Source organism: Ips typographus, linkage group LG4 (assembly GCF_016097725.1).
Source record: "Ips typographus isolate SLU linkage group LG4, UJ_Ityp_2.0, whole genome shotgun sequence".
Lineage (NCBI taxonomy): Eukaryota > Metazoa > Arthropoda > Insecta > Coleoptera > Curculionidae > Ips > Ips typographus.
In genome coordinates this window covers 446,050-470,063 of record NC_138425.1, presented here as the reverse complement: position 1 = coordinate 470,063, position 24,014 = coordinate 446,050, and the positions used below count along the sequence as shown (strand labels likewise).

General features: G+C 37.9%; 10 protein-coding genes and 2 long non-coding RNA genes across 13 annotated transcripts; 8 read left to right on the top strand and 4 right to left on the bottom strand.

The window, feature by feature from the left end:
• Nucleotides 1-54: 54 nt before the first annotated feature.
• Nucleotides 55-4,650, bottom strand: LOC145727891 (F-box only protein 21-like). The gene is made up of 10 exons (XM_081977749.1): nt 4,502-4,650; nt 3,600-3,768; nt 3,240-3,536; nt 2,969-3,185; nt 2,750-2,896; nt 2,497-2,699; nt 2,262-2,441; nt 1,954-2,142; nt 1,629-1,900; nt 55-395 (listed from the first exon to the last, which is right to left on the bottom strand). Exons 2-10 carry the CDS (start codon nt 3,749-3,751, stop codon nt 214-216), a joined length of 1,839 nt encoding a protein of 612 aa, XP_081833875.1. The 5' UTR covers nt 3,752-3,768; nt 4,502-4,650; the 3' UTR covers nt 55-213.
• Nucleotides 1,086-1,427, top strand: LOC145727911 (uncharacterized). The gene is made up of 2 exons (XR_014177950.1): nt 1,086-1,175; nt 1,277-1,427. It is a non-coding gene; the product is annotated as an uncharacterized LOC145727911 (long non-coding RNA).
• Nucleotides 4,651-4,719: 69 nt separating the features above from the next.
• Nucleotides 4,720-6,348, top strand: LOC145727899 (transcription factor E2F5-like). The gene is made up of 6 exons (XM_081977757.1): nt 4,720-4,935; nt 4,993-5,102; nt 5,156-5,444; nt 5,504-5,623; nt 5,685-5,802; nt 6,005-6,348. The coding sequence occupies exons 1-6, from the start codon at nt 4,825-4,827 to the stop codon at nt 6,103-6,105; spliced, it is 849 nt and encodes a 282-aa protein (XP_081833883.1). The 5' UTR covers nt 4,720-4,824; the 3' UTR covers nt 6,106-6,348.
• A 125-nt stretch (nt 6,349-6,473) lies between these two features.
• Nucleotides 6,474-7,903, top strand: LOC145727906 (sugar transporter SWEET1-like). The gene is made up of 4 exons (XM_081977763.1): nt 6,474-6,792; nt 6,846-7,047; nt 7,103-7,381; nt 7,444-7,903. Exons 1-4 carry the CDS (start codon nt 6,716-6,718, stop codon nt 7,555-7,557), a joined length of 672 nt encoding a protein of 223 aa, XP_081833889.1. The 5' UTR covers nt 6,474-6,715; the 3' UTR covers nt 7,558-7,903.
• Nucleotides 7,904-8,139: 236 nt separating this feature from the next.
• LOC145727738 (uncharacterized) lies at nt 8,140-11,131 on the top strand. The gene is made up of 5 exons (XM_081977554.1): nt 8,140-8,544; nt 8,607-8,793; nt 9,220-9,515; nt 9,835-9,891; nt 10,377-11,131. Exons 1-5 carry the CDS (start codon nt 8,399-8,401, stop codon nt 11,014-11,016), a joined length of 1,326 nt encoding a protein of 441 aa, XP_081833680.1. The 5' UTR covers nt 8,140-8,398; the 3' UTR covers nt 11,017-11,131.
• A 58-nt stretch (nt 11,132-11,189) lies between these two features.
• Nucleotides 11,190-12,570, bottom strand: LOC145727903 (THO complex subunit 4-A-like). Its single transcript, XM_081977760.1, has 3 exons — nt 12,245-12,570; nt 11,684-12,128; nt 11,190-11,578 (listed from the first exon to the last, which is right to left on the bottom strand). Exons 1-3 carry the CDS (start codon nt 12,470-12,472, stop codon nt 11,469-11,471), a joined length of 783 nt encoding a protein of 260 aa, XP_081833886.1. The 5' UTR covers nt 12,473-12,570; the 3' UTR covers nt 11,190-11,468.
• A 127-nt stretch (nt 12,571-12,697) lies between these two features.
• On the top strand, nt 12,698-13,692 carry LOC145727900 (large ribosomal subunit protein uL4m-like). Its single transcript, XM_081977758.1, has 2 exons — nt 12,698-13,384; nt 13,439-13,692. Exons 1-2 carry the CDS (start codon nt 12,768-12,770, stop codon nt 13,656-13,658), a joined length of 837 nt encoding a protein of 278 aa, XP_081833884.1. The 5' UTR covers nt 12,698-12,767; the 3' UTR covers nt 13,659-13,692.
• Nucleotides 13,682-14,658, bottom strand: LOC145727904 (large ribosomal subunit protein uL24m-like). Its single transcript, XM_081977761.1, has one exon. The coding sequence runs from the start codon at nt 14,497-14,499 to the stop codon at nt 13,735-13,737; it is 765 nt and encodes a 254-aa protein (XP_081833887.1). The 5' UTR covers nt 14,500-14,658; the 3' UTR covers nt 13,682-13,734.
• A 71-nt stretch (nt 14,659-14,729) lies between these two features.
• LOC145727902 (cytochrome c oxidase assembly factor SCO1-like) lies at nt 14,730-15,974 on the top strand. The gene is made up of 5 exons (XM_081977759.1): nt 14,730-14,882; nt 14,954-15,155; nt 15,206-15,403; nt 15,458-15,666; nt 15,721-15,974. Exons 1-5 carry the CDS (start codon nt 14,817-14,819, stop codon nt 15,871-15,873), a joined length of 828 nt encoding a protein of 275 aa, XP_081833885.1. The 5' UTR covers nt 14,730-14,816; the 3' UTR covers nt 15,874-15,974.
• Nucleotides 14,907-23,996, bottom strand: LOC145727910 (uncharacterized). Its single transcript, XR_014177949.1, has 4 exons — nt 23,847-23,996; nt 18,351-18,562; nt 16,444-16,569; nt 14,907-15,133 (listed from the first exon to the last, which is right to left on the bottom strand). It is a non-coding gene; the product is annotated as an uncharacterized LOC145727910 (long non-coding RNA).
• LOC145727908 (general odorant-binding protein 72-like) lies at nt 16,015-17,107 on the top strand. The gene is made up of 7 exons (XM_081977765.1): nt 16,015-16,089; nt 16,143-16,218; nt 16,270-16,322; nt 16,372-16,407; nt 16,469-16,583; nt 16,636-16,706; nt 16,965-17,107. The coding sequence occupies exons 1-7, from the start codon at nt 16,015-16,017 to the stop codon at nt 16,980-16,982; spliced, it is 444 nt and encodes a 147-aa protein (XP_081833891.1). The 3' UTR covers nt 16,983-17,107.
• LOC145727890 (rho-related BTB domain-containing protein 1-like) lies at nt 18,345-23,777 on the top strand. 2 transcript variants are annotated; one of them, XM_081977747.1, is made up of 10 exons: nt 18,345-18,486; nt 20,103-20,249; nt 20,603-20,791; nt 20,851-21,123; nt 21,630-21,752; nt 21,810-22,040; nt 22,096-22,356; nt 22,405-22,680; nt 22,730-22,963; nt 23,017-23,777. In XM_081977747.1, the coding sequence occupies exons 2-10, from the start codon at nt 20,145-20,147 to the stop codon at nt 23,308-23,310; spliced, it is 1,986 nt and encodes a 661-aa protein (XP_081833873.1). In that variant the 5' UTR covers nt 18,345-18,486; nt 20,103-20,144; the 3' UTR covers nt 23,311-23,777. The 2 variants fall into 2 exon arrangements, with proteins under 2 accessions (XP_081833873.1, XP_081833874.1); XM_081977748.1 differs by lacking the exon at nt 18,345-18,486 and adding an exon at nt 18,948-20,050.
• Nucleotides 23,997-24,014: the final 18 nt, after the last annotated feature.

The window sequence follows — 24,014 nt, the reverse complement described above, 5'->3', positions numbered from 1 at the left end:
AAGGCCTCAAGCCTAGCATTCTTTAGAAAAGAAGCAAAGAAATAGAAGCCCATGAAAGATGATGAACATTTATATTTTTCTTATAGGCAAGTTTTACACTAACATTTTTAAAAGATTAAACAACTAACAAAAAATCAACAAAAATATGGAATTTACGGCGTTTTCGACAGAAGTAAACAGTACAAACGCCAAATACATTTAAACTTAACAAATTCAGGACAAATTTAGGCACACGACATTCTGATAGTACCGACGCACGGCGGCATCGCCAGGAAATTCGTACTCGACCTGTTTGTTGGGTACGTAATAGGTTTCGTAAAAGTGCGTGAAAAATTTGCCCAACTTTTCCTCCGACACTTTTAAACCTTCGGGGGCGCATTCCAAACCGATATTCTCTATAACAAATGTTTAATTTGGCGTAATTGAACCCACAATGTCAGATGTTTGTTCCTTTGTGCAGTCGTTCAACCAATACCCTTTAGTTATAATACAGTACGAGTCTCTAACTTGGAATAAGATCCCTAATACCCTTCCATTTTAGTTTAAGATGGTTTGGTATAAATATGCCCTTTGCTGTGTATTGGGCCCTTTTTGGAGCAAAATACGGACAAGAAAGAGCGAAACCACAACAAAGAAGCGGCTCGGAAGCCATAAGCTTCAAGCTTCCAAAGCAAGATCTGGTGGTCTACGCAGAGCAAGTCGCAAAATACCGCGGCCGATATATCGCCGGAGTTTATGCGACCATGCAGATCCTAAAGAAAAGAAAAAATAGCATCATTCGTGCCCATCGCTGGCCGGAAGCCAAACTGAGATGGACTGAGAAGCTCATGACGCTCCAGAAACGACATCATCCGTCTCTGGACCAGCTTCTCCAGCACCTTAGACAGTGCCGGAAGCAGGGCAATCGGTCGATAGTTAGCCGGGCAGGAGCGGTCACCGGACTTGTAAAGAGGAATAACCTGAACCCTCTTAAGACATGATGGGAATACTGCCTTAGAAAATGATGCGCTGATTGCATCGGCGAGAACACTGTCAGGCAGCGCAGAAACAACCCTCATAGAAATCCCATCAAATCCGGCACAATTTGACAGTTTAAAAAATTTCAGTACGTCAACAAGCTCGTGCGCGCTTACAGGACCGAGAAAAAATGATTGAGGCACAGAAAGATGCCCAAGGTAAGATCTAGGGTCGCTGGAGTCCGAGGCAATGTCCCCAGCGAGGGCAGCTGCCACCCCGCAGTAAAATGAGTTGAACTCATGTGGCTGAATATCACTAGGTACGAGTAGACGAGCAGGCTTCTCTGGACCTATTGCTAGATTTGTTCAGCCTAGATGAAAAGTATAATTGTTTCGCCAGACGAATTGTGTTACGAAAGATCATACGATATTTATTAAAGTAGGCAATAAAGTCAACACTCGATAAAAAGACATTTTTCCAATTTTTTAATGATTGTAACTTTTCAGGAAGATTTCACTAAAACGCCATTAGAAAGAGGATAAAAAACTCAAATCGTCAATTAGTATTTTAAATTGCGCTTGTTTCGCTGTAAGGACATTTTATACAGGGTCTTGTTTTACTTAATTTATTCCAAGTTAGAGAATTGCACTGTAATAAAAAATATCACTTACCTTGACCAACATAACGATGAGTGCCATCCTCGACTAAAAGATTGTAAAACGGCTGTTTATCCTTGAAAATCAACTTGTCGATACCATTCTGCTTTTGCCACCAACTAGTGGCAACACACTCCCCGTCCCAATTAAATATGACCGCCCTGTATCCGTGCACTTTGTGACGGACCACCATTCCTACGGCATACTGTATGGCCTGATGTTTCGTTTCTTTGTCCCTGAACGATTGGTACAAGACGGGTTGCACATCGGGTTTAGTCGAATCCTTACTGGAAACAAGAGTTGGGAGCAGTGTTGACAAACTTATACTTAATTGACTTACCTCTCAATCAGTTCACGTACAGTCCTATTGTTTTTTAGAACGTCCTCGAACGCTTCATTATCGAAACCGTATTGTAAATAAATCGAAACTAATCGCATTAAATCACGACAATTACCGGCATTCACTAGAACTTTTAATTCTAGGAAACCCAAACAGGCCGAATTATCGTCCGATTCCTCGTACATAGCACTGAAAAAGGATTTATATGTAAAAAATTCTTATTATATACCGAAATATTCCGGTCACCGATTGGTGACGTCAAATTCGCTCTGATCGCTATAAAAATCAGTCTGTAGAGAACAACTCACTCAAACATGGCGCCTACTTGGTCCGATATCCTACTCAACAACTGATCATACGTCAAATACGTATATAACGGTTGTCCACGATACACTTCGACATTCAGTCCTTTGTGAACGAAATGTCCTTTGTGCGTTACGTTAATTTTCACGGATATTGAATCGACACTGTAGGGATGCTCTGTATACCTGCAAGCTAAAAAAATAGCACCAGAAAACCGATAATTTAGCGTTATTTATTTACCCCAGTACAAATCGACGAATTTGGATAATGGGCTCCAGGTAAATTCCCAATCTTCTGGCGATTGCCTGATAAATGATACCAACCAGTTCTGGTGATCCCCTCTTCAATTTTAATACTTGATCAATGTACATGTCGTTCAAATCTAAAGGGTCTTGACTTCGACTACAAGCCGTCACTTTAAATTGTTGAAACGAAAATAATACCTGAAAACATCAATTAAATGATATGTATGTACTAATCAATGGAAACTAACTTTATTAATGATTTGTAGTATCCAAAGTGAATCTTTTCCTTTCCATTCATGTGATTTGGTTACTTCACGTTTCCATAATGCGAATTTTTCAGAAGCAGTTTGGAACAGTGGATGATTAGGGTTACGGCTTCTCAACCGACATTTTACCTAAAGTAAAATGGAGAAGCCAAACAACATCAAAGTTATTATACTGTTGGAGAGCAAATTTCATTCACTGACCAATTCAGTCAGTTCATCTAACTGGTCGTGAATAGTTTCAGGGTCAATTAACTTATTGGGTTGACACCACTGAGCAACAAAAACGGCCCCTTCCTCTACCAGTTTATACTTTTTCAACTTGGCACTAGAATGTTTGAACACCTGGGTTAGATATTTGCGATGAATGTGCCTTAACACTTTAAGAGCATAATGTTTCCGTGTCAAATTACCGGGTGTACTAAAAAAATAATTTCAGTACAGTCCTGTAATGTTTGAAAACTAGTTGGTTTACTTAAAAGGTACCGTCCCTGGGGTATTGATGACTGCTTTGGAATTAACGATCCCAATCAAATAATCGGCAACATAATAGTAAACGTGGTCGGGTTTCTCCTTCAACATTTCGTCCCATTCCGTAAAATCGCTAGGACGAAATTGAATTTTGTGGTGACATACCACAGACATTTGCTCTAGCAAAGCCTTCGCTCTTAAATGCAAGGAACGTATGTAAAGAAGCTCGTCGTAAAATACAGAATGCTTTGATGGATTAAAGATGCTAGTGAAGTTACGAATTAAACATTTCCTTGTCATCCTAAATGTGGATAATAATTGAAACTGTTATATTCATATCAATAAATACATAATTTTCAAATACATTTGTATGTACTTGGATTTCCAAATGGCGTCATTATGCTTAATCAAGTTGTGAAAACGGCTGCAGGTAGACGCAAAATTGAACACATCTTCAACCTCCACACAGTCTCCTGTTAGTATATTAATTATCATTTCTGTTGGTAGAAATTCCATATCTCTGATTAAGAAATCTGTTGATAAACAAAAAAATTAAACAATGTTATTAACAGCAAAAATTAATTTGGGCTGTTCAACAATAATGGTTGTTGTATAAGGTGCAAATAGACCTAGGACTTTAACCATTAATTTGAATTTCCTGCCTTGCTATTGACCTGTTCATTTGATCATTTGACCAACTGTCAAATTACGTAACGATGACGTAATTTGGCAAAACCATAGATTGACCAATTGTCAAACTACGTCATTGTGACGTCAAAAAAGCTCTGCTCGCTCCATGGAGCCTGAAAACAAATGCAGGGGGAGCCTCTACTACTGTCACAATCACATCCCTTCCCTTCATACTTCTACTTCATAACTTGTGTCTTGTATGGCAGAAGAACAAGAAATTTTTATTTTTTTTTGTATCCCTTACAGCCTCTGGAAAACTTTGTGAAAAATAGGGAGACTAAAGTGTGCACAAAATACAGCCTTTTGGCTGAAACACTACCCTACAATCCATGTTTATTAAACTAAACTAGGGAGAAAACAAGTGTGGCGATTGACATCTGTAGACCCTACAGGTTTTCTTCTACACATAAAAAGATAGGATATCATTTAGAAAATGCAGATGAGCACCAACATTTAAAATTTCCATAATAGGTCAAAATCCCTGTATTGAGACAATTTTTATTAATGTTTGCTACCTTTTCACCAATAACCTAACTTTTGCATTATAATGAAATAAATATTTTAGCTCCTACTTACCGCTAGTACACTCAGCTCAGTACTAACAACAAACTGTATTGTATATCACTAAAATTGTGTTACTGTTTACAAACTTTGTTTGCAAAAATCTCAGTCCCAAATCATCCCAAATCAATCACAAACTCAGGCAGTCGGTTCAGTTTCTGAACTAACCATATTAATTCAAAGAGAAGAGTGAGAAGACTGAAAAATGACTTGTAAGCAATATGTCAAATGTCATAATAGATCATTTTTTGTTTTGGCGTTTCTATTTAAAATTGCATTTTTCTTGTATTATGTTGGAGTGTTAAATACCATCAAAACCTGTTAGGACATCAAAGGAAATGACCGATAATACCCAAGCCCCCCGATTCGAAAAGTCCTTAGGACTGTTGACTACCAAATTTGTAAGTCTGCTCCAAAAATCAAAGGGGGGAATTTTAGATCTGAAAGTGGTATGTACCTAAGCAAGTTGGAGCAAAAAGCCAACAAATAAACTATGTACATTTTAGGCGGCCGACCTTTTAGAAGTGCGACAAAAAAGACGTATCTACGATATCACCAATGTGCTGGAAGGCATTGGACTGATAGAGAAAAAAAGCAAAAATAGTATTCAGTGGAAGTAAGTCAGTGCTTAATTCAAATCACACAGATTGCATTCACACAAATTTGCAGACCTTATGCCACCCCAGAATACGATCATCAGCAGGCAGCCGGAAACAATGTTGAGTGTTCCTCAAGGATTGCTAAACTCAAGCAGGAATTGTCAAAGTTAGATGAGTATGAATTAGAGTTGGACTTGCACAAGTTGTGGGTCGAACAAAGTATAAGAAACACCACAGAAGACCTGCAAACTAAGAAATACCTGTATGTAACCAGTGAGGATTTTGCCAATTGTTACAATATTGAAAAAACAGTATTTGTCTTTAATATCCCAGTTGATAAAACTGATATTAAAATTTCAGTGAGTATTACTTACTTAAAAGGGATAAAATTCAGTAAATGTTTTGCACTTGTTTTCAGCACAAAGAACTAGCTTATTCCTTAAAACTCAAAAGTTCTGCAAAACCAATAGTAGCTAATTTATTATCAGAAAAATCATACAGTCAACAAGACAGAAAATCTCAAAAAATACATAAAGAGGTAGAAGATTCTAAAGTAATTTTCTGGCAGTGGTTGACTAATTTTTGGTTGTTGATTTTAGGCTGTGGAAAATATAGGGAGCAAAAAACGGAAATATGATGATCCAGAAATGACTGCTGCTGAAATTCTATTTGGAAAACCTACAAAGTTAAATTCACATAATTTGGACAGAAGTACTGGTAAGTGACAGTGTGGTTGTTTATTGAGGCAGGTAATTTTTGCCAAATGCAGTTTTCTGCTTTCCTTCTACAGTAATCTAATAAAATGCTTTCTTATTTAGCAAAAATTGATGCTTCAGTTTGTCCTCTATGAGATCCTTTTGATAAGCTAGTAGAGAGCTCCCTTACTGGACAAGTTACCTAACATTTTTTTTTTGTTTAGATCAGGACTCCTTTTTGCCCGTAAATCCCATTCCATTGATGCAGGAATACTCATTTGGACTGCTGGATAATGAGGGTGCTTGTGATTTATTCGATACCTAACCTAATTAATTAAAGGTATCTTGTAAAAGCACTTAAAGCAGAGACTTTTGTTTGCTTTTATAATACTGATGATTTTGGGCATTATGGAGGATGTTGGCTCACATTGGCATATATGTCTGTGATTTTAGAATAATCTCTGTTTATTTCCTTAAGACTTTTTCAAGTTATTTTGGATTAGAAGTATTACCAACGTTGTTAACGCAATATTTTTTTGTAATAAACTAATATAATATTTTTTGAAAAGTTGGGTTTTGTTTCTTTTTTGTAGGCATTAAAAAAGAAGAACGAATTGGAAGAGAAGAGAATGTTAATGACGCATGTCACTTGACCGATTTTTTTTATGACAACGACAGATCTGACAACTGGAACTAATCAAACGTAAACACAAATGTGTTTGGGTCTTACTGAGACTGAAGTGTTTGGACATCTTACCTATTAATCCAAGATAAAATCTTCATTCTTTTTATTTTTCTAAGTGCATACAAGATTTGTAGTCCTTATCAAAATTAAGCCTAATATACGCATTTTTGATAAAGGATCCGAAAGAGACTTATTTCAAGTTCAAACATGTAAATCCATTTAAAAACAGTAGCTTTTGACGATTTGAAACATGAGTGATGAGGAATTAAAGAAAATCTTTGCTACAACAGCCTCTATTTGCACGGTACTGCAGTTTCTGTCAGGAACGTAAGTTTCAGTAAAAATTCATTTGGTTATTTGCTTATACCCACTTTTTTTAGATTGACCTGTCAGAAAATAGTCCGCAATAAGAGCACCGGGGAAATATCATCGTTTCCTTTCGTCAGTGGTTGTTTGTCCACTGCCTTGTGGCTTCAATATGGCCTACTAATTGAAGACACCTCCATGATTTTGGTGAACACAATTGGGGTTGTCTTATTCATGTCTTATGTGGTTGTTTTCTTTCTTTACAACGTCAAAAAGGTAGCACCCTCAAATGGTGTTATTGACTAGTATTTCAGATTGAAACAAATTTTAGCTCCATGTTTTGCGTCAGTTTCTATTCTGCCTCTTGGTTTTCATTATTGTTATAATAAAACTACACCGTATGGAAGATGAACAAGTGGGCCGTAGTTTTTTGGGACGTACCTGTATGATCGTTACCATATTGTTTTTTGCCGCCCCATTTGCTACCATTATTCATGTGATGAAAGTTCGAAATACTGAGAGTCTTCCTTACCATTTGATTGTATCCACATTTATTGTCTGTTTACAGTGGATGGTGTATGGTGTCTTGTTGAAAGACCCATTTATTCAGGTAATGTTGTAGTTACAAGTTACCCCATAAAATTCCCACCAAGATTTTGCTCTTTTTTTTAGATTCCCAATTTTTTGGGATGCGTTCTGTCAGGGATGCAGCTGACGTTCTTTATGGTTTACCCCAGCAAAAGCAACAATTCCAATTGTAAAATACATTCCAACAATGTTATTTAAAGTATTTATCTCTTTATTGTAATTGACTAGGTTGTCAATGGAAGTACGTTGTTATCACGTGGCACTTTATGCTTTAGCTGGTGAAGCGTCACGTGACAACCTAAAAAAATTGGTAACAATATAAAGCCAACATGGCCACCCTTGGCACTTTACTTTAGGCTGTTGTGTATTAAAATTCGGTACCCTTTCCTGTACTGATATTGTGATGTAACACTGTTCCTTACTTTCCCTGTATAAAATAGCGTTGTTCTTATAGGCGTTAAGGTGACTTATTTATTTTTTACATTAAAAATTTATTTTTTCCTGTTTACTAGAAACATTAATAAATAACAGTTACGGCAAATAATTGGCGTTTAATTTTATGTCAATTCTGATGACAATAATAATTTATAGCTTAATAATAATTGTGCAATTACATGCAATATTCATAACACTATACAGGTTCATATTGATTTTAAACTGGAGCTCCCGGTACTGTACTAACACGTGATTGGCTGCTGATTAGTTCTTTCAACCAATGCCGTTGTACCACGCCAACTAGATAGCTAAAATGGATGCGCACTTCTCTCTGATGACAGCTTGGCAGAAAATCGTCATCAGGGTCTATTATTATTATTCTCATTTCCATTTCATTAGGCGAAGTTGCATCAGCGAAATAGGTTCGTTGTTTTTACAGTGAAATCGAAAAAAAACTCGGTTTTATCCTCTTAAATCTTATTTGATATACAGTATTTGTGTTTGTGTTTTGAACCGGGAAGGATTTCTTAATAATTATTAACAAACATCTTTATCCAGTCAGTGGTGTACAGAGTGAAATTAGTGGAAAATTCTAGAAGGAAAAATGATGACAGCCACCATCCTCCCGGTTCCCACGATTCTAAACATATTGAACGACAGCAATTACCTGGCAGATCAAAATGTCCAGGCCCCCAGGGCGAAAAAACGCCGCCTGGATCATCTTTCATGGGAGGAAAAGATTCAAAGAAAGTAAGTTGTGAAAGTCTAGCAAAGTTTAACCAAACACTAATTGTACTACGTAATTGTTCTAGAAAACTGAAGAACAGAGTAGCAGCACAAACATCTCGCGACCGGAAAAAAGCTAAAGTTGAACAGATGGAAACAGCCATTCAACAACTATTCACCAAAAACGAAACCATTATAGCAGAGTGGGAAAAACTGAAGCAGGCTAATGAAAGATTGCAGGCAGAAAATGCAGAATTACAGCAAAGGTTACAGGTTTGTGTTTTTCAATGGTTTTTATTGGTTCTATATGGTTCTACAGTGTTTTCGGTATCATTGTAAAATTTTTTATTTTATTTATATCAGGTTTGGCAACATTGCAAAATGATGTGGTTTTAAAATGACAGTGACAGTTGCACCCCAAATTAGTTTATGGCCACATTCATTTTCAAGCTCCATGAAGCCAGGAGAGCTTTTTTGACGTCACAATGACGTAATTTGACAAATGGTCAAATTATGGTTTTGCCAAATTACGTCATAGTGACGTCGAAAACGCTCTCCTGGCTTCATGGAGCTTGAAAATGAATGTGGCCATAAACTAATTTGGGGTGCAACTATCACTGTCATTTTAAAACCACATCAATCCTTACATGATAGTAAAAAAAAACACTATTTCAGTTTTCAGTATGTTTTTCTTTACAGAGTAATCCACAATGTCAGTGCCAAAACCGGACTGTCGTGTGCGCGCCCGAGAGCGGATCAACCGAATCCCTCCTTCGGCCGAAAGGAACGGGCGCGAACTCAGCAGCGGCTTTGACACGGGACACCAGGATGACCCTGTACCTGAAAGTACTTCTGGCATGCCTTCTTTACCGGACCTGCTCGATGAACTCGAGACCGACGCCGTCGATCTTAACGCACTCGAGCAACTTACACAAACTCTGCTCGAAGACATCGCCCGAGATTTGGAAAGCGCTGCTCAAAAGTCAACTGATCAAGTAAGCTTAACGAACTAAATTGCGATTCAGTATAATTGGTTTCTATATGCACCAGTGTGGTAGCCATGTTTTGTTAATGTTGGCAACACTGTAATGAAGGTTTTTTAAGGTTTAGTGCAAAACTAGTGTATTCTCATACTGGTTTAATGGGACACTCATACACTAGTTTCAAACAAAACAGTTGATTTGGCAGCATTTGCCTAACTCACAACACAGTGGGTGGTTTTATTATTGTGATTGGTTAAAAAAATCATTAATATATTGTGACTTAATATGTTGTGGCATTCACCGAATTCTTCATGTTGACTTTTATTTCTAGATACGTTCGCCAGTATGTTGACTGTATAATTAATTCCACTTTTAATAATAGCCAGAGGTAATCAAAATGTTATAATATTCTTCATCAGGCACTTGTATTTAACTGTAATTACTCCACTATTTCACTGGTTATTTAATGTATCAAATAATTTTTGTCTGGTTTGTATTTACATTGTATAGGAAGCACACTCACCATAGTAGCAATTTCTGGTATTTTTTTCCTTAAGCAAAATAGACAGTCGACGTAAATGAAACAATTTAAACGCAAGCAGAAGTCATCCTTTAGTGTAAATAACTTGGATGTTCAATAATTGTTATGGTCCTAGTTGGCTGTGGTTCTAGCATGAACGTAGGGCCGTTGATAAGTTCGTATATGGTTTGAAATGACAGCTGTCATATAATAATTGTTTGCAACGTTATCTAAGACGTACGCTTTTTGTGACAATTGCCATCCATAGGCGACCTGACCATAACAACTATTGAACATCGGTTACTATTTGAGTAAACATCAGTGAATGCACACATCACAGTAATTTATTGTAGTAGCGATAAACTTGTCAAATTACAATACAAACGTCTTAATCCTCTTTTGCAGAAACCAGCCGCTGGTCCAGAAACTAATCCAGGAAAAATGGTGGGGCCGACATCAAAACAATTGGAATCCAGTCGAGGTGAAGGGCTAGAAGAACCCAAGGAAATCACCGCCGCGGAACAAGATATATCCGAGTATCTGCTTCTGCACCATAACTACGCAAAAGTTCGACCTAGAGAAATTACACCGGCTAAAACGTCGCACCCTAGCACCCCACGAAAATCTAATCATAAATTCAAACCCAAATCGAAAAAGAGCACACCACCTGCTGTAATTGTTCAACCTGTCCCTGATCTCTCCCTACAACTGGAAACCTCACAAAATGACGTAATGTACGGAACCTTTGACGAAAACACCAATACAATCACCATTTTGGTAGATAATGTACCGATGAATGAAGTGGTTTTGGAGAATAACGAAACACCTGCTTTGGATCCCAGTAGTTGTTTAACTGCACCCGAATCATCTTCCGAAGGTGGTTTGTCGCCGCGATCTGATTTAGGTTACGAATCTTTAGATTCGCCCGCCCACGTTTCGGATTTTGATTCGTGGGATTCAAGTGTAACTGAGCTATTTCCATCCTTATTTTAACGTTTTATTGTTAACAAGTTTCCAGTTGACTAGAGAGATTAAGTTATTTTTGTAATAAAGTTTTTCTATATTTAGTGGTTAAGGTGTAAATTTTCTAATATATTGTGTAGTTGTGCGAGTTAGTTTCATTTTTCCCTCTAAGTTTTCAGTCAGAATTTAACAAAAACACCAACTGTAATGCTACCTAATTTACATTTATTCTATTATTAAAATATACAAGTTTTTTTTGTAACACATCTGGTCATAATTGTAAAAACATTAGGTAATTAGTAATGACATGAACGTAATAGCATTAACTTATTTTTAAACGTAAAAATACAAAAAAAATTAAGAGGGCTCACAAATATGATTGCAATTTACAGGCTCACAAAACAAAACACAGTCTCTTTCACAAAATGGAAAATGAAATAATTTTTACTGGTTTAAAAGCCCAGACATGAATATGAAGTAGGTTACTTCATTTCTTTGGTGTAGGCATCCAGTTCAGCATCTAGTTCTTCTATTGTAGGAGCTTTTCTGTTCTGGTTTCTAGGTCCTCCTCCTCCTCCTCTGCGAGACCCACCTGAAAGAATTCAGTTTCTTTAAAACAATGTTCAAAAAAATGAGGTTTGATTTTTAATGTTATTTATTCAACACTGTTTTGAAATGTTAGAAAATTGAAACTTACGATTTTGAGTTCCTCTATTTGGCCGCGACTGTCCTTTCGCTCCTCTAGGACTCCTATTGTTGGTAAATCTTCTCTCTCCAACTCCAATTCTTCTAGGGGGTGCAGGAATTTCACTGGTAGTTAACTGGATGTTCATGGCTCGTCCATCCAAAGGTACCCCATTGTATTGTTTCATAGCTTTGATGGCATCGCTGCGCCTCTCAAAAATAACATCAGCTGTGCCCAGAGACCGACCTGATCTATCATAATGCACTGCGGCGCTTTTTAAGGGGCCAAATTCGGCAAACAATTCTTGTATATCCGAATCTGAGACTCCGAAATCGAGATTTGAAACCATCAATTTAGTAGGCCCCATTGTTGCTTGAACTGTGGCCCTTGCGGCTGCGATCTTCCGGGCACCGAATCCTTCGAAGAGATCATGTTTCCATGCACTGTTTACGTCTCCCTAAACGGAAAAAGTGGATGTCAGCATCAAGCCTAGCCTCGGACGCCGAGACGCGGCCTAGTTTTGGCAATTTTCCTGAGAAAAATCAAAAAAGTAAAAGAGGTGTGCATCATTACCCGGGTGAAGGCTCGCGTGATTCCGCCCCCTCTACCGCCGCGACCCCTTTGAACGCCACTGCCGCCCCCGCCACTTCGTCTTAAATTAGGGGGGCCACCGCCACGGCGTTGTCCGCGACCCTGAGGCCCGCCGCCGCGTCCGCCACCGCCACGACGTCCACCGCGACCCCGGCCTTGTTTATTTGTTTTAATGATATCATCAAGGCTCATATCAATCTTATCGACCATTTCGTACACTTTTTACTATATTGTACCGACTACAAAACGTTGAAAACACACGACGGGCCTTTCTACTTTAACGAACCTGGCGGAAATGGAGACAAAACAAAATGGCTACCTTAACTTTTCACTAAAATTACGCATGCCTAGCATCACATCAAGTTGACAGTAAATGCGCATGCAATCAACGCCAACTGTCAAAAATCCCATATAATGAGAAGATTGACTCAATTGACTGGATAACCACCCTAACCTTAGTTATAAAATTAAACTACCCTATTCATAAAATATATTCAACACAAAAATGCTAAGAACGTTTCTTAGTTCAAATTTAAATAATGTGTGTTCAAAGAATTATTCTACTCTTGTTGAAACTGTTGCGAGTAAAACTTCGGCGATAGAGCCTCGAAAATTGATTTTTCCCCCAAAATATACCAAACCCAGACAGGTATGGCTAGAAAACTTGGACACTATCGATGAAAAAAAATTAGGAATACTGGAACTGCATCCGGACGTATTTGGCACAAATCCACGTATAGATCTAATCCACCAAAATGTCCGCTGGCAACAAATGTACAAATACGTCAGTTATGCACACGTTAAACTTCGTATGGAAGTGAGAGGTGGCGGCCGTAAACCATGGCCACAAAAAGGATTGGGTAAAGCCAGACATGGTTCAATAAGATCAAATCTATTCAAAGGAGGTGGTGTGGCCCATGGTCCCAGATCACCTACTCCACACTTTTATATGTTGCCATTTTACATGCGACTGTATGGTTTAACTTCTGCTTTGTCAACTAAATTTGCTCAGGATGACTTGCATGTGGTGGACAGTCTAGAAATTCCTTCTGAAGACTCAGATTACATAGAAGAACTGGTTAAAAGTAGGTTATGGGGTCCTTCAGTACTTTTTGTTGACAGGTGATTCAATTTCATTTATTGGTCTTACATTATTATGTTTGAAATGAATTTCAGTATTGATATAATGCCAAGGAATATTACTGCAGCTACAGACACAATAAAACACTTCAATTTGATGCCTGTATATGGATTGAATGTGTATTCAATGTTGAAGCATGATACTTTAGTGCTCACCAGATCTGCAGTTGATGTCATTGAAGAAAAATTGCTTACCCATCTTCATAAGAACAACACTGCAGCATTTAATGCTAAATATAAAGTCAATCAAGTGTAGAATTTAAAATAATAAAAAATATCATACAGTAAAAGTAGTTTTATTTACAATACAGCTTGAGAAACAGCTGGTTCAACTAGTACCAGTAAGTCTTTGGTGGAACCCTATCCTCTTTAATGTTCATTTGTTCCATAATATCCATTTCAAAAGTGCACAACTTTGGTTCAAAAGTTACATCAGTAACCACTTGTGCCACTGTATCTTTGGGTTGTTCTTTATATGTAGATTTGCTTTTATAATCTATGGTCTCCTCAACACTGGCTGGAATTGGAATTATTCTTCCAGTACGTACTGACACTCTAACCTTTTCACCCTCTTCAGTATATCTCCATTCATGTGCTGTGGGCTGTAAGTCTGAAGGATCAACCAGGGCCACATCAGTGGTAACCAACAGTGGTTGTTCTTCCTGAACATAAACACCCTCATAATCCCTTTTCTCATTTTTGCCCATATTTTTCAATTTGCAATTCAAACCATCCACAAGCACCCAATTTCGTTCCTGAATTACCATTTTCACAGTTCCTTGTTTACCTTTATCTTTACCAGTCAAAACTTCCACTCTATCCCCCCTGAAGAAACTCCACTCCAATAGTGGTTCAACAAAAACTTTAGGATGATTCATGCCTGGCTGGTTTTCATTCTTGAACTCCATGGTCCAGGGACGGTGCACCCCAAACTTGAATTTCTTTCGTTGAATTACTGCATTTGGCTTGTATTGGGGCCCCACAGGGTTTTTCCAGTACACTTGATTAGTTGCACGGTTTATGTATCTATCTGGCAGATTGGCGTATTGTTTGGACCATTTTCCAATTCGGGTAAGTTGGGGCAAAGTAAGCCTCATTTTTAAAGATATACGATGTAAATTTATGCCTAAGTATTAGTTTTTTATTTGGTGTAATGTGTAATTAGAAATTTAATTATTTGAAAATTCTTAACCAAACTTAAGAACTTATACTTCATATACAATGACAATTCAACTCATATACTCCTGGAAAGTTGACTATACAAATGCCAATGCGACAACTGACACTGCAAAATAGAAAGTAAATATTTGAAATCCTGCATTAACCTTAAAAATTGTCAAAATAATGGGCTTTACTTATTAAATTTTATAAAAGTACATTTGTCTAAAAACACCCTATGTAAACAGAAAACATAATGTTTAAAAACATTTTCACAGTATTCAGATCAATAGGTGAACCTGTAAGATTCCTACATTCACAGGTAACAGTTTAATTTTTGCATCACTTAACAGCCCCAATTTTATAATTTGAACTCATTCTCGTCATACAAAGGTACTATACAGACCCAGACAACTGCCAAGTATAGATATTTCAAAGCACAATAAATTAAGACTGTACTCACAGAAAAAGTCCACAAGGGATGGATGGGGCAAAGGAATTGGTCCCATTTCATGGAAAAATCTAGCTGCTACCAGTGTGCTGGGTGGGGCGCTACTTGCATTTATGGGGTATCTGAAAAGAGAAAAAGAAGCAGGTCAGTTACTGGGTATCTACTTTTGAGCCCTAATTGATGTTTGAGTGTAGCATTGGAAAGGGAAAGAACTAGAATGCTGGGAAAAGCAGCTATAGGTGGCAAATTTGAGTTAGTTGATAGTGGTGGTAAAGTAAGAACGAGCGACGATTTCCTAGGGCAGTGGGTTTTAATATACTTTGGGTTCACCCACTGTCCAGATATTTGTCCTGATGAATTAGAGAAAATGGCTGGGGCAGTGGATATTTTAGGTATATACACTCAAGAGATACTCAAAAGTATGTTTATGTAGTAACAAATTGCAGACAAAGACCCAGATTCAGTTAAAGTTCAACCAATTTTTATATCTGTGGATCCCAACAGAGACACCCCTGAACTAGTGGGCAAGTACTGTAAAGAGTTTAGTCCAAGACTGATTGGACTGACTGGCAGTGAAGAACAAGTAGGTAAAGCTTGTAAAGCTTACCGCGTTTATTTTAGTGCAGGACCCAAAGACAAAGATAGTGACTACATTGTAAGTTGGTAGTGATATCATTAAGAAATTAAGTCAACAAAATGTAATTTGCAGGTTGACCACACCATAATAATGTACTTGGTAAATCCAGAAGGGGAATTCGTAGATTATTACGGACAAAACCGGACGTCCTCTGACATAGCCACTTCAATTAAATTACATGTTTCTAAATATGAGCACAACAAAAAGAGTTTCTTCTCCAAATAAAAAAATTTAGTTAATTTATTGCATCCTTATGGAGAATAGACGTTAATTAATTCGTAATTCCATTGATTATTTTATAACAAAATAAAAAATGTTCCTAATAACATGTTTGTGAATTATTTATAAACGGTTTCCATTCAGAAAATGCCTGCTTATTCAACAATGAAGTTCATTTTGCTGGTTATAGTAGTTGGGCAGATGGGGTGTGTTTTCGGAGCTGTACGTATTTGGGTAATCCTGTCTTATCAACTTGGTCCTAGTTTTTTTTTTAGATGACTGAGTCACAAATGAAAGCCGCATTTAAATTGATTCGAAACGTCTGTCAACCCAAAAACAAAGCAACAGATGGTTGGTTTGTTTTTTAGCTGTTAATCTATTTAATTATTTAATTTATTGTAGCACAAATCGAGGCCATGCACAAAGGAGACTGGAACCAAAACAAAAACGGCATGGTAAATGTGTTATACACTTTGTTTCTAATTAACCATTGATATTTTCTAGTGTTACATGAACTGCGTATTAAACTACTACAAGTTGGTAGGTAATTGCATGTAAATGATTTTTAAAATTTACCTGCTAGTGCATTTGAACTGTATAGCAACTACCGGACAATTCATTTGATTGGGAAACTGGGCTCAAAGTCGTAGAAGCCCAAGCTCCACCTTCGATAGCTGTTGTTGCCATTGAAGCCATCAATAACTGCAAAGAGTCGGGTAAATTACAGAAATAGCTAAAACTGTTTTTTTTTTAATTCTATTTTCATAGTTAAAACTTTGGAAGACAAGTGTATGGCAGCATTGGAAATATCAAAATGCCTTTATGATACAAATCCAGAGGTGAGCATCAAATCTATGTATGTTAACTGTGGAAAATTAATGCATGTAATATTTGCGTAAATGATGTTGATATAATTTGTGATTGGTCAAGAAGCTGAAGAAGGTTGCTTTTTTTGGCCAATCAAACTATATACGCATTGTGCTGGGATTTACGCAAATGCTGTATTTCTCATACGGTTAATTTTCCACAGATGTGTGTGGAAGCTGAAGATAAAACTGTGCAAATTTAATTTTAATATTATACGTCTTTTCTTTCAGAAATATTTCTTGCCTTGATGAGGATCGTTTCTATTGCCACTCCGGAAATTGCATTTAGTTTTCACACCCATCCTAAATTATTATTACGTAATTCTATGCGTTTAATACGTAAAAAAGGATAAATAAAAAAATCACCAGCAGAATTGTTTCTCCTCTCTTGTATGGTTCTCTTGGAAAGTGTGAAAATTATACATTTTTATGAAATCAATAATAAGTAGAAACGGCAAACTCTGAACAAACAACGTCGCAAGTAGTTTCCATTTTTGTTGGAAGCACAACTTCCAATGGTATTCTCTTTCTTTATTATTGAGTTCTTATACAGGTGTGGTAAATCCAAAACCGACCATAGGAAAACCGCGTAACGGACAGAGAAACGTACATTATTGCATGCGCGGGACTAAGACAGAAAACGAAAAAAATATCAAGTAGGCCATATTTTCAGCACGCTGTTGCCAAACGCCAAGTTATTTTGTCGACGGTATTTGAGTGATACTTGGCGTTTGGCAACAGCGCGCTGAAAATATAGCCTACTTGTTTTTTTTTTGTTTTCTGTCTTAGTCCCGCGCATGCAATAATGTACGTTTCTCTGTCCGTGACGCGGTTTTCCTATGGTCGGTTCTGGATTTACCACACCTGTATGTATTGTATTTTTAAAATTTTCATACTGGACGCATTCTTTTTCAAGCTTCATGGAGCGTTTTTGACGTCACGATGACGTAATTTGGCAAAACTATAATTTGACCAGTTGTCAAATTACGTCATTGTGACGTCAAAAAAGCTCTGCTTGCTCCATGGAGCGTAAAAACGAAGGCAGCCACTGTATATCATTTTGTTGGTCAGATTATTCAGTTAGCACAGTACTAATGCGACATTTTATCGTTTCTGCATGTTTTGTTACCAAAGTAGTATAATAATTCTTTTTTTGGATAGAAAGTTGGTAAAGAGGGTTGTTTGATTCGTCGATATGACAAAACGCCGCCCCTGTCTGAGGAGTTCAACCTCCTAAATGAACTTCGGTCGACCCCGCGCTAGCTCCGGTTTTGACGTCACGCCGCGCGGAAAATCAATCCGAATTCCGGGGCCGGTGCCAAAATCTTTTCATTGGAAACGCCGTCCATTATTTACCCATCTGGATAATCCAGCCCTGGATTATTATGTGGTCGTACTAAAGGTATATAGCGTGGAAAAGGTAAAATAATCGTTATTCGCGATATTTCGCCGAACGGAAATAGAATGCGTTAGAGGTTGGTAGGGTAGTTGACGGTCTGGAAAAGTGAATTGGAAAGTGTACAATAGAATAAAGTGCACACACATCCATACAAAATCCAAGGCTGTAATAATTCAACCGGCCCATATAATCGAAAGCTTACCTACGTCACCACTTACCGCGCCAGTCGAGGTTCGTAAGTCCGTTGGATCGGTTTATATACATTTGTTGGTGGTGTATTGTGCGAGGTGCGTCGTATATGGACACTTGGACGTTGCTGTTTCGATATTACGTTGTCTACGTAAACTGATGAATGTAAGTACAAGTATTTTTTATCCCACTTTAAGTCCGCCAACACATTCACGCCCTTTTACGACACAAGACGTCCTTTCTGTAATTGAAACGAAAAAAAAATCACTCATAGTACTAAAATAACGCGTTATCATCTGCAACAAACAACAAAACAATTAACTCATCAAGAACCACAACATAGTATTGAAATTCGGCTTGGTTAACGCGTAAAGTAGTGGTAATTTCGGTTCCCATTAAAGAGTTAACTGGACAAAGATATTTTTGTCATCGCATAAACACCGAACTATTTTTAGGCTCTGCTATACTCTGTGGACAATAATTGAGATTTTTATTGCCCAAAAGGGTTTGGTTTATTATAAAGCCCCGTCTAGGCGGTATAAACACTAGATGCTTGAATGGGTAAGTCCCTTATTGATTTATCAATGAACCACCCTTTGGATATTTATAACTATGTATAACCAGTGTTCTGTAAGATTATTTTGTTGTACCACACTGTATTATACTCTGTAATCACCTGAAAAATTTATTTGTCAGGGCGGTTCCTTATAGCAACTGTTTAAGGGATGATTAGCTGTCTCGTTATTCTAGTTGCTGTAAGCACACTGGTTGCGTCTTTTATTTTATTTTTCAAACTTCATGTAATTAGAATTTGTTTTAAAGCAGCCAAATGATTTGCATAAATACAAGCACAGTGGGTTTGTAGTTTTGGATTGGTCAAAATAGAAAAGCTGCTTTTTCTTAGCCAATCACAACTACGAACTACTATACTGCACATGTGGACTTTCTTTGAAGTTTCGGGAATGTCATCAATGATTGAAAATGGCGTGTCTACCACACAAAAAAACTCGTTATTTCACTTCGATTGCGTGTTCTCTCAAACAAGTTAAATTTCTTTTCAAATTGAACCAAAGTTAGTTTTTATGCACACCACACGCTCCTTAGTCCTAAAAGTAAATTTGCCTACATAAATACGCGTAATTACCATACCCAGTTCATTATTTCTATCATATCTATAATGTGATTTGCATTTTGCACGCGATTTTATACCAAAATCATACAGGATACAGATATGGAAGTTTCAATACGTAGAACTTCCATGATATAAGAAGGGAGAACTATTGCAAATCAATTAATGCTCTAGAGAAAGATGAAACGTAACTTTGTAAGTGACGTCAACAGTTACCCTCGTGACTACTTTATCAAAGAAGTCTGATTATGACCAACTGTCAAATGTTTGTGCACACTGAGACATGTCACAAACAAATTTTATCTTTAATTTTGTCTACAAGTGTGATAAATCGTGTAACGGACAGAGAAACGTAGGTAATTGCATGCGCGGGAGAATGACAGAAAACAAAAAAATATCAAGTAGGCCATACATTACTTACGGCGTTTGGCAACAGCGCGCTAAAAATATGGCCTACTTGATATTTTTTTCGTTTTCTGTCCTTCTCCCGCGCATGCAATTACCTACGTTTCTCTGTCCGTTACATGGTTTTCCTATGGTCGCTTTTGGATTTACCACACCTGTATAGTAATCAACTAACCAGTTTTGATACAAAAAAATGTATGGAAATTAGTATTATATTAAATAACCGTTTAATGGCTTTTTGTTTTAGGGGGCCACAGTGTGATGGATATAAGAGTCGTGGTCTTGGGGGATGGATAATGAACAACCCCATCAGGAGTTGGTCAAGTGTGTGGTGGTGGGCGATACGGCTGTCGGCAAAACACGGCTAATTTGTGCCAGGGCTTGTAACAAGCAGGTGAATCAATTGTGTATTGTTATATCAATTTTGTTATAAAAGATTTTTTTAAACTAAGCTAAACCATAGTGAAAGGATGTTCTGTCTGGTCTCGTATTCGTCAAAATTAGGTCCTATCTACAGTCTACAGGGAGCAATTTATAAAATGAATCTAAATAATAGATCCAGAGGGAAATGCATGCTTTAGGATCATGGACAATTATACCTAAATTCCCTGACCGTTTAAGAGTTAACGGTTTATTGCCATATAGTGCCAGTTTTTTCCATAATAAGTGAAATTACTATTCATACTTCCAATTCACTCTTAATACTCTTATCCTTGATGTATATCTGATGTATATCTTATGATTTAGGTATCATTAGCTCAACTATTAGCTACACACGTTCCAACAGTATGGGCCATCGACCAATACCGCATCTACAAAGACGTCCTAGAACGATCGTGGGAGGTCGTGGACAGCGTAAATGTCAGTCTCCGTTTGTGGGACACTTTCGGCGATCACGAAAAAGACCGTCGATTCGCTTACGGTCGTTCAGATGTGGTAAATGTTTGCATTTACTTCCTGGTGAAACCATATTGTACAGTTTGCTCGTTGGACAGGTACTATTATGCTTCAGCATCAACAGTCCAATATCATTGCGCAATTGCCGGCTCATGTGGTACCCGGAGATCCGTCGATTCTGTCCCAACACTCCCGTGCTCTTGGTCGGCTGCAAGAACGATCTACGGTACATGTACCGGGACGAGGCGTATTTGTCACACTTTCGGGACCGCAGTCCATTTGTGAGGGCAACACGGAAAAGCGATCTCGTGATGCCCGACGAAGCCCGAACAGTAGCCAGAGAATTGGGGCTTTACTATTACGAGACTTCTGTAAGTTTTATTCAGATAACTATAGTTGATATAACATACAGGTGTGGTAAATCCAAAACCGACCATAGGAAAACCGTGTAACTGACAGAGAAACATAGATAATTGCATGCGCGGGACCAAGACAGAATACGAAAAAAATATCAAGTAGGCCATATTTTCAGTGCGCTGTTGCCAAAATCCAATACCGTCGACAAAATTAATTTTGTTCTTGGATTATTCAATAGAAAACATTATAAATCTAGATCTCCATTTTAAATAGGAGGCCATGAAGACAAAATTTATTAAATTAAAAGTGACATTCTAGGCTTTCTTGTACAGAGGGCGGTGCGGTATTGGATTTTGGCAACAGCGTACTGAAAATATGGCCTACTTGATATTTTTTTCGTTTTCTGTCTTTGTGCCACGCATGCAATTATCTACGTTTCTCTGTCAGTTACACGGTTTTCCTATGGTCGGTTTTGGATTTACCACACCTGTATAACTAAAGGTGACTGTGTTACTGTCAGGTTCTCACCTACTACGGAGTTAACGAAGTGTTCGAAAACGCAATCAGGGCTGCATTGATAGCAAGGAGGGCACAGCGGTTTTGGATGACCAATTTGAAGAAAGTCCAACGTCCACTTTTACAGGTTTGATTAGTTTATGATTATTTTTATGCCTATATAACTAAACTAAACTAATTACAGGCTCCATTCAAACCGCCTCCTCCCTTAAAGCCGGACGTTCACGTGACCGCCAGCTCATACTCAGAACACTTGCAGCATCTTTGGTTAAGTCGCGCCCACACAGATGTCGTGCTAATAGTAGGTTCGATGGGTTTCCCTGCGCACAGATTTATACTGGCGGCCAGTAGTGGTGCTTTTTATCGTTTATTGACTGTCGATTTAATGGCACGTAGCACTAGTGATTCTAGTATGGTAAGTGTCTTAACCTATCCTGCAATTTTACTGGTTAACCAGGTAAATGATTAAGGTAAGTTCTCTGGGTGATTTCGCCGACGAGACCGAATGTTTGGTGAGAGCAGAGCAAAAGACGTGCAAAAGAAGGGCCAGCTGTCAAGCTTTACCAACTGCCAGAGAGTTGGAACATCCGGCTTTCCAGTGCATTCGCAGTGTTCAACCCGAAGGCCAAACGGTGGTCACCCTATCGAAACTGGTGACTCCTAGTGCTATGCAACAGTGCTTACAGTTTGCCTATACAGGCACCGTCGATCGTAGCGCACTTAATTTAGAGGTACTGATGCAATTATATCAATATAAAGTTAAATCGAACTATTTTCAGGAAACACGTGAAGCAGCCGAATTTTTAGAGTTGCCCCAGCTTTTAGTATTATTAACCAAGCACCCGTTCGTTGCACCCGATCCCCCCGATGAAAACTACGAAAACTTTTTGAAACGTCGACTTCAAGACATTTGTCTAGACCAAGGTTTGTTCGCTGACGTCATCTTCGAGTTGGATGACGGTGTGTGTACGGCTCACAAGTCCATGTTGGCTGCCCGTTGTGACGTCATGAAAGCCATGTTTAGTGGTGATTTTCGCGAGGGCCAGGCCAAAGTGGTAAGCTGTCTGACACATGCTCAAAATTTCAAATTGTAACTTAGTGCAGATTGAATTTCCCGGGGTCCGTGAATACACCTTCCACAAGCTGCTCTGTTTCCTGTATACGGACGAGATCCCGGCAGTGTCTGCGTCCAAATGCGTCAACATTTTGGAACTGGCCAACCGGTTGTGTCTGCCAAGACTAGTCAATTTGGTTGAGAAGCGGGTCATCGAAGACTTAGAGTTTTTGCAACCCTCGGAAGCAATCGAACAGTGTTTAAGACTGTTAGAACCCGTCAAGGTTAGTTAACCTTGCTCACACAAACTGTTATCCTTATAATTGAAACTGTGCAGCTGCACAACGGACATCAGCTAGCCGATTGGTGCATGAACCATCTTTGCATCAACTACAACATGCTGTGTCGCATGTCGCCGCGCAATTTGCGCCTGCTCCATTCGGATAATCAGGCTTATTTGGTCGAGCACAGATGGCCGCCAGTCTGGTACTTGAAAGACTACGACTACTACCAGAAATGTTTGGCGGAGCGCGACAAGGAGCTGAAACCGAACGAAAGGAACAGTTCTGGATGTCTCTGCTTCTCGCGTAAATCTGAGTCTGATCCTGCCCTCTCTACAAGCAATCTTTGATATTATTTAGGTTCCTTACTTGCCGGGTGAGAAAATACCAAATGGTAGCACTAGTTTTGGATGATGTGGAAGAACCTCATGAGTAAAGTTGTATTCTTCTCACCTTGCGTTATTATAATCATGTAACAATTATTTAGTGGATATTTTGTGCCCAATTAGTCATAGAATTTATGAAAACTTCGGCTGACTTTCATATACCTAATATGATATATTGGAAATCACAAAGAATTACTTTTGTTTTTACAATTTCTTAGAAATTTTAAATAAAACTTCTGCATGGTAGTTTCAGGTTTCAGGAGACAGATTCAATTAAACTATTCATTGCTATATCTTTACAAAAATGTTAATTACTTAATCATTCTCTTAATAAATAAAAGTAATTCTTTGAATTGGAAAGTATCAGTACCTTTTGAACAACAACCAAACCTTTTTATAATATATCTACTTTAATAAATCACTTTATTCTATTTGGGTTTTTGTATTTTTATTCAGGACCTTTTGATTCTAGAAAATAGTTAGAAGAATAAAATACTTACCGCAGAAAGAACAAAGTAACACTAAAAAACAATGTTAAATATCAACAGAAAATTATGAGGATAAAGAGGGAATAAAAATGTAAACAGTATTGGCATATTCGATTGGCAAGTTTAGTGCAGAACTAATGTATCTGTTTCTCTCTCTATCAAATGTCATTGAAATAGTAT

Coding starts and splice junctions, on each gene's coding strand:
- LOC145727891 (XM_081977749.1), bottom strand. CDS start 3,751: ATGGAATTTCTACCAACAGAAATGATAATTAATATACTAACAGGAGAC. Junction 3,186..3,239: donor CCAGGGACGGTACCTTTTAA/GTAAACCAACTA, acceptor TTATTTTTTTAG/TACACCCGGTAATTTGACAC. Junction 2,897..2,968: donor TAGATGAACTGACTGAATTG/GTCAGTGAATGA, acceptor ATTTTACTTTAG/GTAAAATGTCGGTTGAGAAG.
- LOC145727899 (XM_081977757.1), top strand. CDS start 4,825: ATGACCGATAATACCCAAGCCCCCCGATTCGAAAAGTCCTTAGGACTG. Junction 5,445..5,503: donor AAACTGATATTAAAATTTCA/GTGAGTATTACT, acceptor ACTTGTTTTCAG/CACAAAGAACTAGCTTATTC. Junction 5,624..5,684: donor CTCAAAAAATACATAAAGAG/GTAGAAGATTCT, acceptor TGTTGATTTTAG/GCTGTGGAAAATATAGGGAG.
- LOC145727906 (XM_081977763.1), top strand. CDS start 6,716: ATGAGTGATGAGGAATTAAAGAAAATCTTTGCTACAACAGCCTCTATT. Junction 6,793..6,845: donor CTGCAGTTTCTGTCAGGAAC/GTAAGTTTCAGT, acceptor CACTTTTTTTAG/ATTGACCTGTCAGAAAATAG. Junction 7,048..7,102: donor TTCTTTACAACGTCAAAAAG/GTAGCACCCTCA, acceptor AACAAATTTTAG/CTCCATGTTTTGCGTCAGTT.
- LOC145727738 (XM_081977554.1), top strand. CDS start 8,399: ATGATGACAGCCACCATCCTCCCGGTTCCCACGATTCTAAACATATTG. Junction 8,794..9,219: donor AATTACAGCAAAGGTTACAG/GTTTGTGTTTTT, acceptor TTTTCTTTACAG/AGTAATCCACAATGTCAGTG. Junction 9,516..9,834: donor CTCAAAAGTCAACTGATCAA/GTAAGCTTAACG, acceptor TTTTATTTCTAG/ATACGTTCGCCAGTATGTTG.
- LOC145727903 (XM_081977760.1), bottom strand. CDS start 12,472: ATGGTCGATAAGATTGATATGAGCCTTGATGATATCATTAAAACAAAT. Junction 12,129..12,244: donor TCACGCGAGCCTTCACCCGG/GTAATGATGCAC, acceptor TTTTCCGTTTAG/GGAGACGTAAACAGTGCATG. Junction 11,579..11,683: donor AAATAGAGGAACTCAAAATC/GTAAGTTTCAAT, acceptor GAATTCTTTCAG/GTGGGTCTCGCAGAGGAGGA.
- LOC145727900 (XM_081977758.1), top strand. CDS start 12,768: ATGCTAAGAACGTTTCTTAGTTCAAATTTAAATAATGTGTGTTCAAAG. Junction 13,385..13,438: donor TCAGTACTTTTTGTTGACAG/GTGATTCAATTT, acceptor AATGAATTTCAG/TATTGATATAATGCCAAGGA.
- LOC145727904 (XM_081977761.1), bottom strand. CDS start 14,499: ATGAGGCTTACTTTGCCCCAACTTACCCGAATTGGAAAATGGTCCAAA.
- LOC145727902 (XM_081977759.1), top strand. CDS start 14,817: ATGTTTAAAAACATTTTCACAGTATTCAGATCAATAGGTGAACCTGTA. Junction 14,883..14,953: donor TAAGATTCCTACATTCACAG/GTAACAGTTTAA, acceptor CGTCATACAAAG/GTACTATACAGACCCAGACA. Junction 15,667..15,720: donor ACAAAGATAGTGACTACATT/GTAAGTTGGTAG, acceptor TGTAATTTGCAG/GTTGACCACACCATAATAAT.
- LOC145727908 (XM_081977765.1), top strand. CDS start 16,015: ATGCCTGCTTATTCAACAATGAAGTTCATTTTGCTGGTTATAGTAGTT. Junction 16,408..16,468: donor TATTAAACTACTACAAGTTG/GTAGGTAATTGC, acceptor TGAACTGTATAG/CAACTACCGGACAATTCATT. Junction 16,584..16,635: donor CAATAACTGCAAAGAGTCGG/GTAAATTACAGA, acceptor CTATTTTCATAG/TTAAAACTTTGGAAGACAAG.
- LOC145727890 (XM_081977747.1), top strand. CDS start 20,145: ATGGATAATGAACAACCCCATCAGGAGTTGGTCAAGTGTGTGGTGGTG. Junction 20,250..20,602: donor CCAGGGCTTGTAACAAGCAG/GTGAATCAATTG, acceptor CTTATGATTTAG/GTATCATTAGCTCAACTATT. Junction 21,124..21,629: donor TTTACTATTACGAGACTTCT/GTAAGTTTTATT, acceptor TGTTACTGTCAG/GTTCTCACCTACTACGGAGT.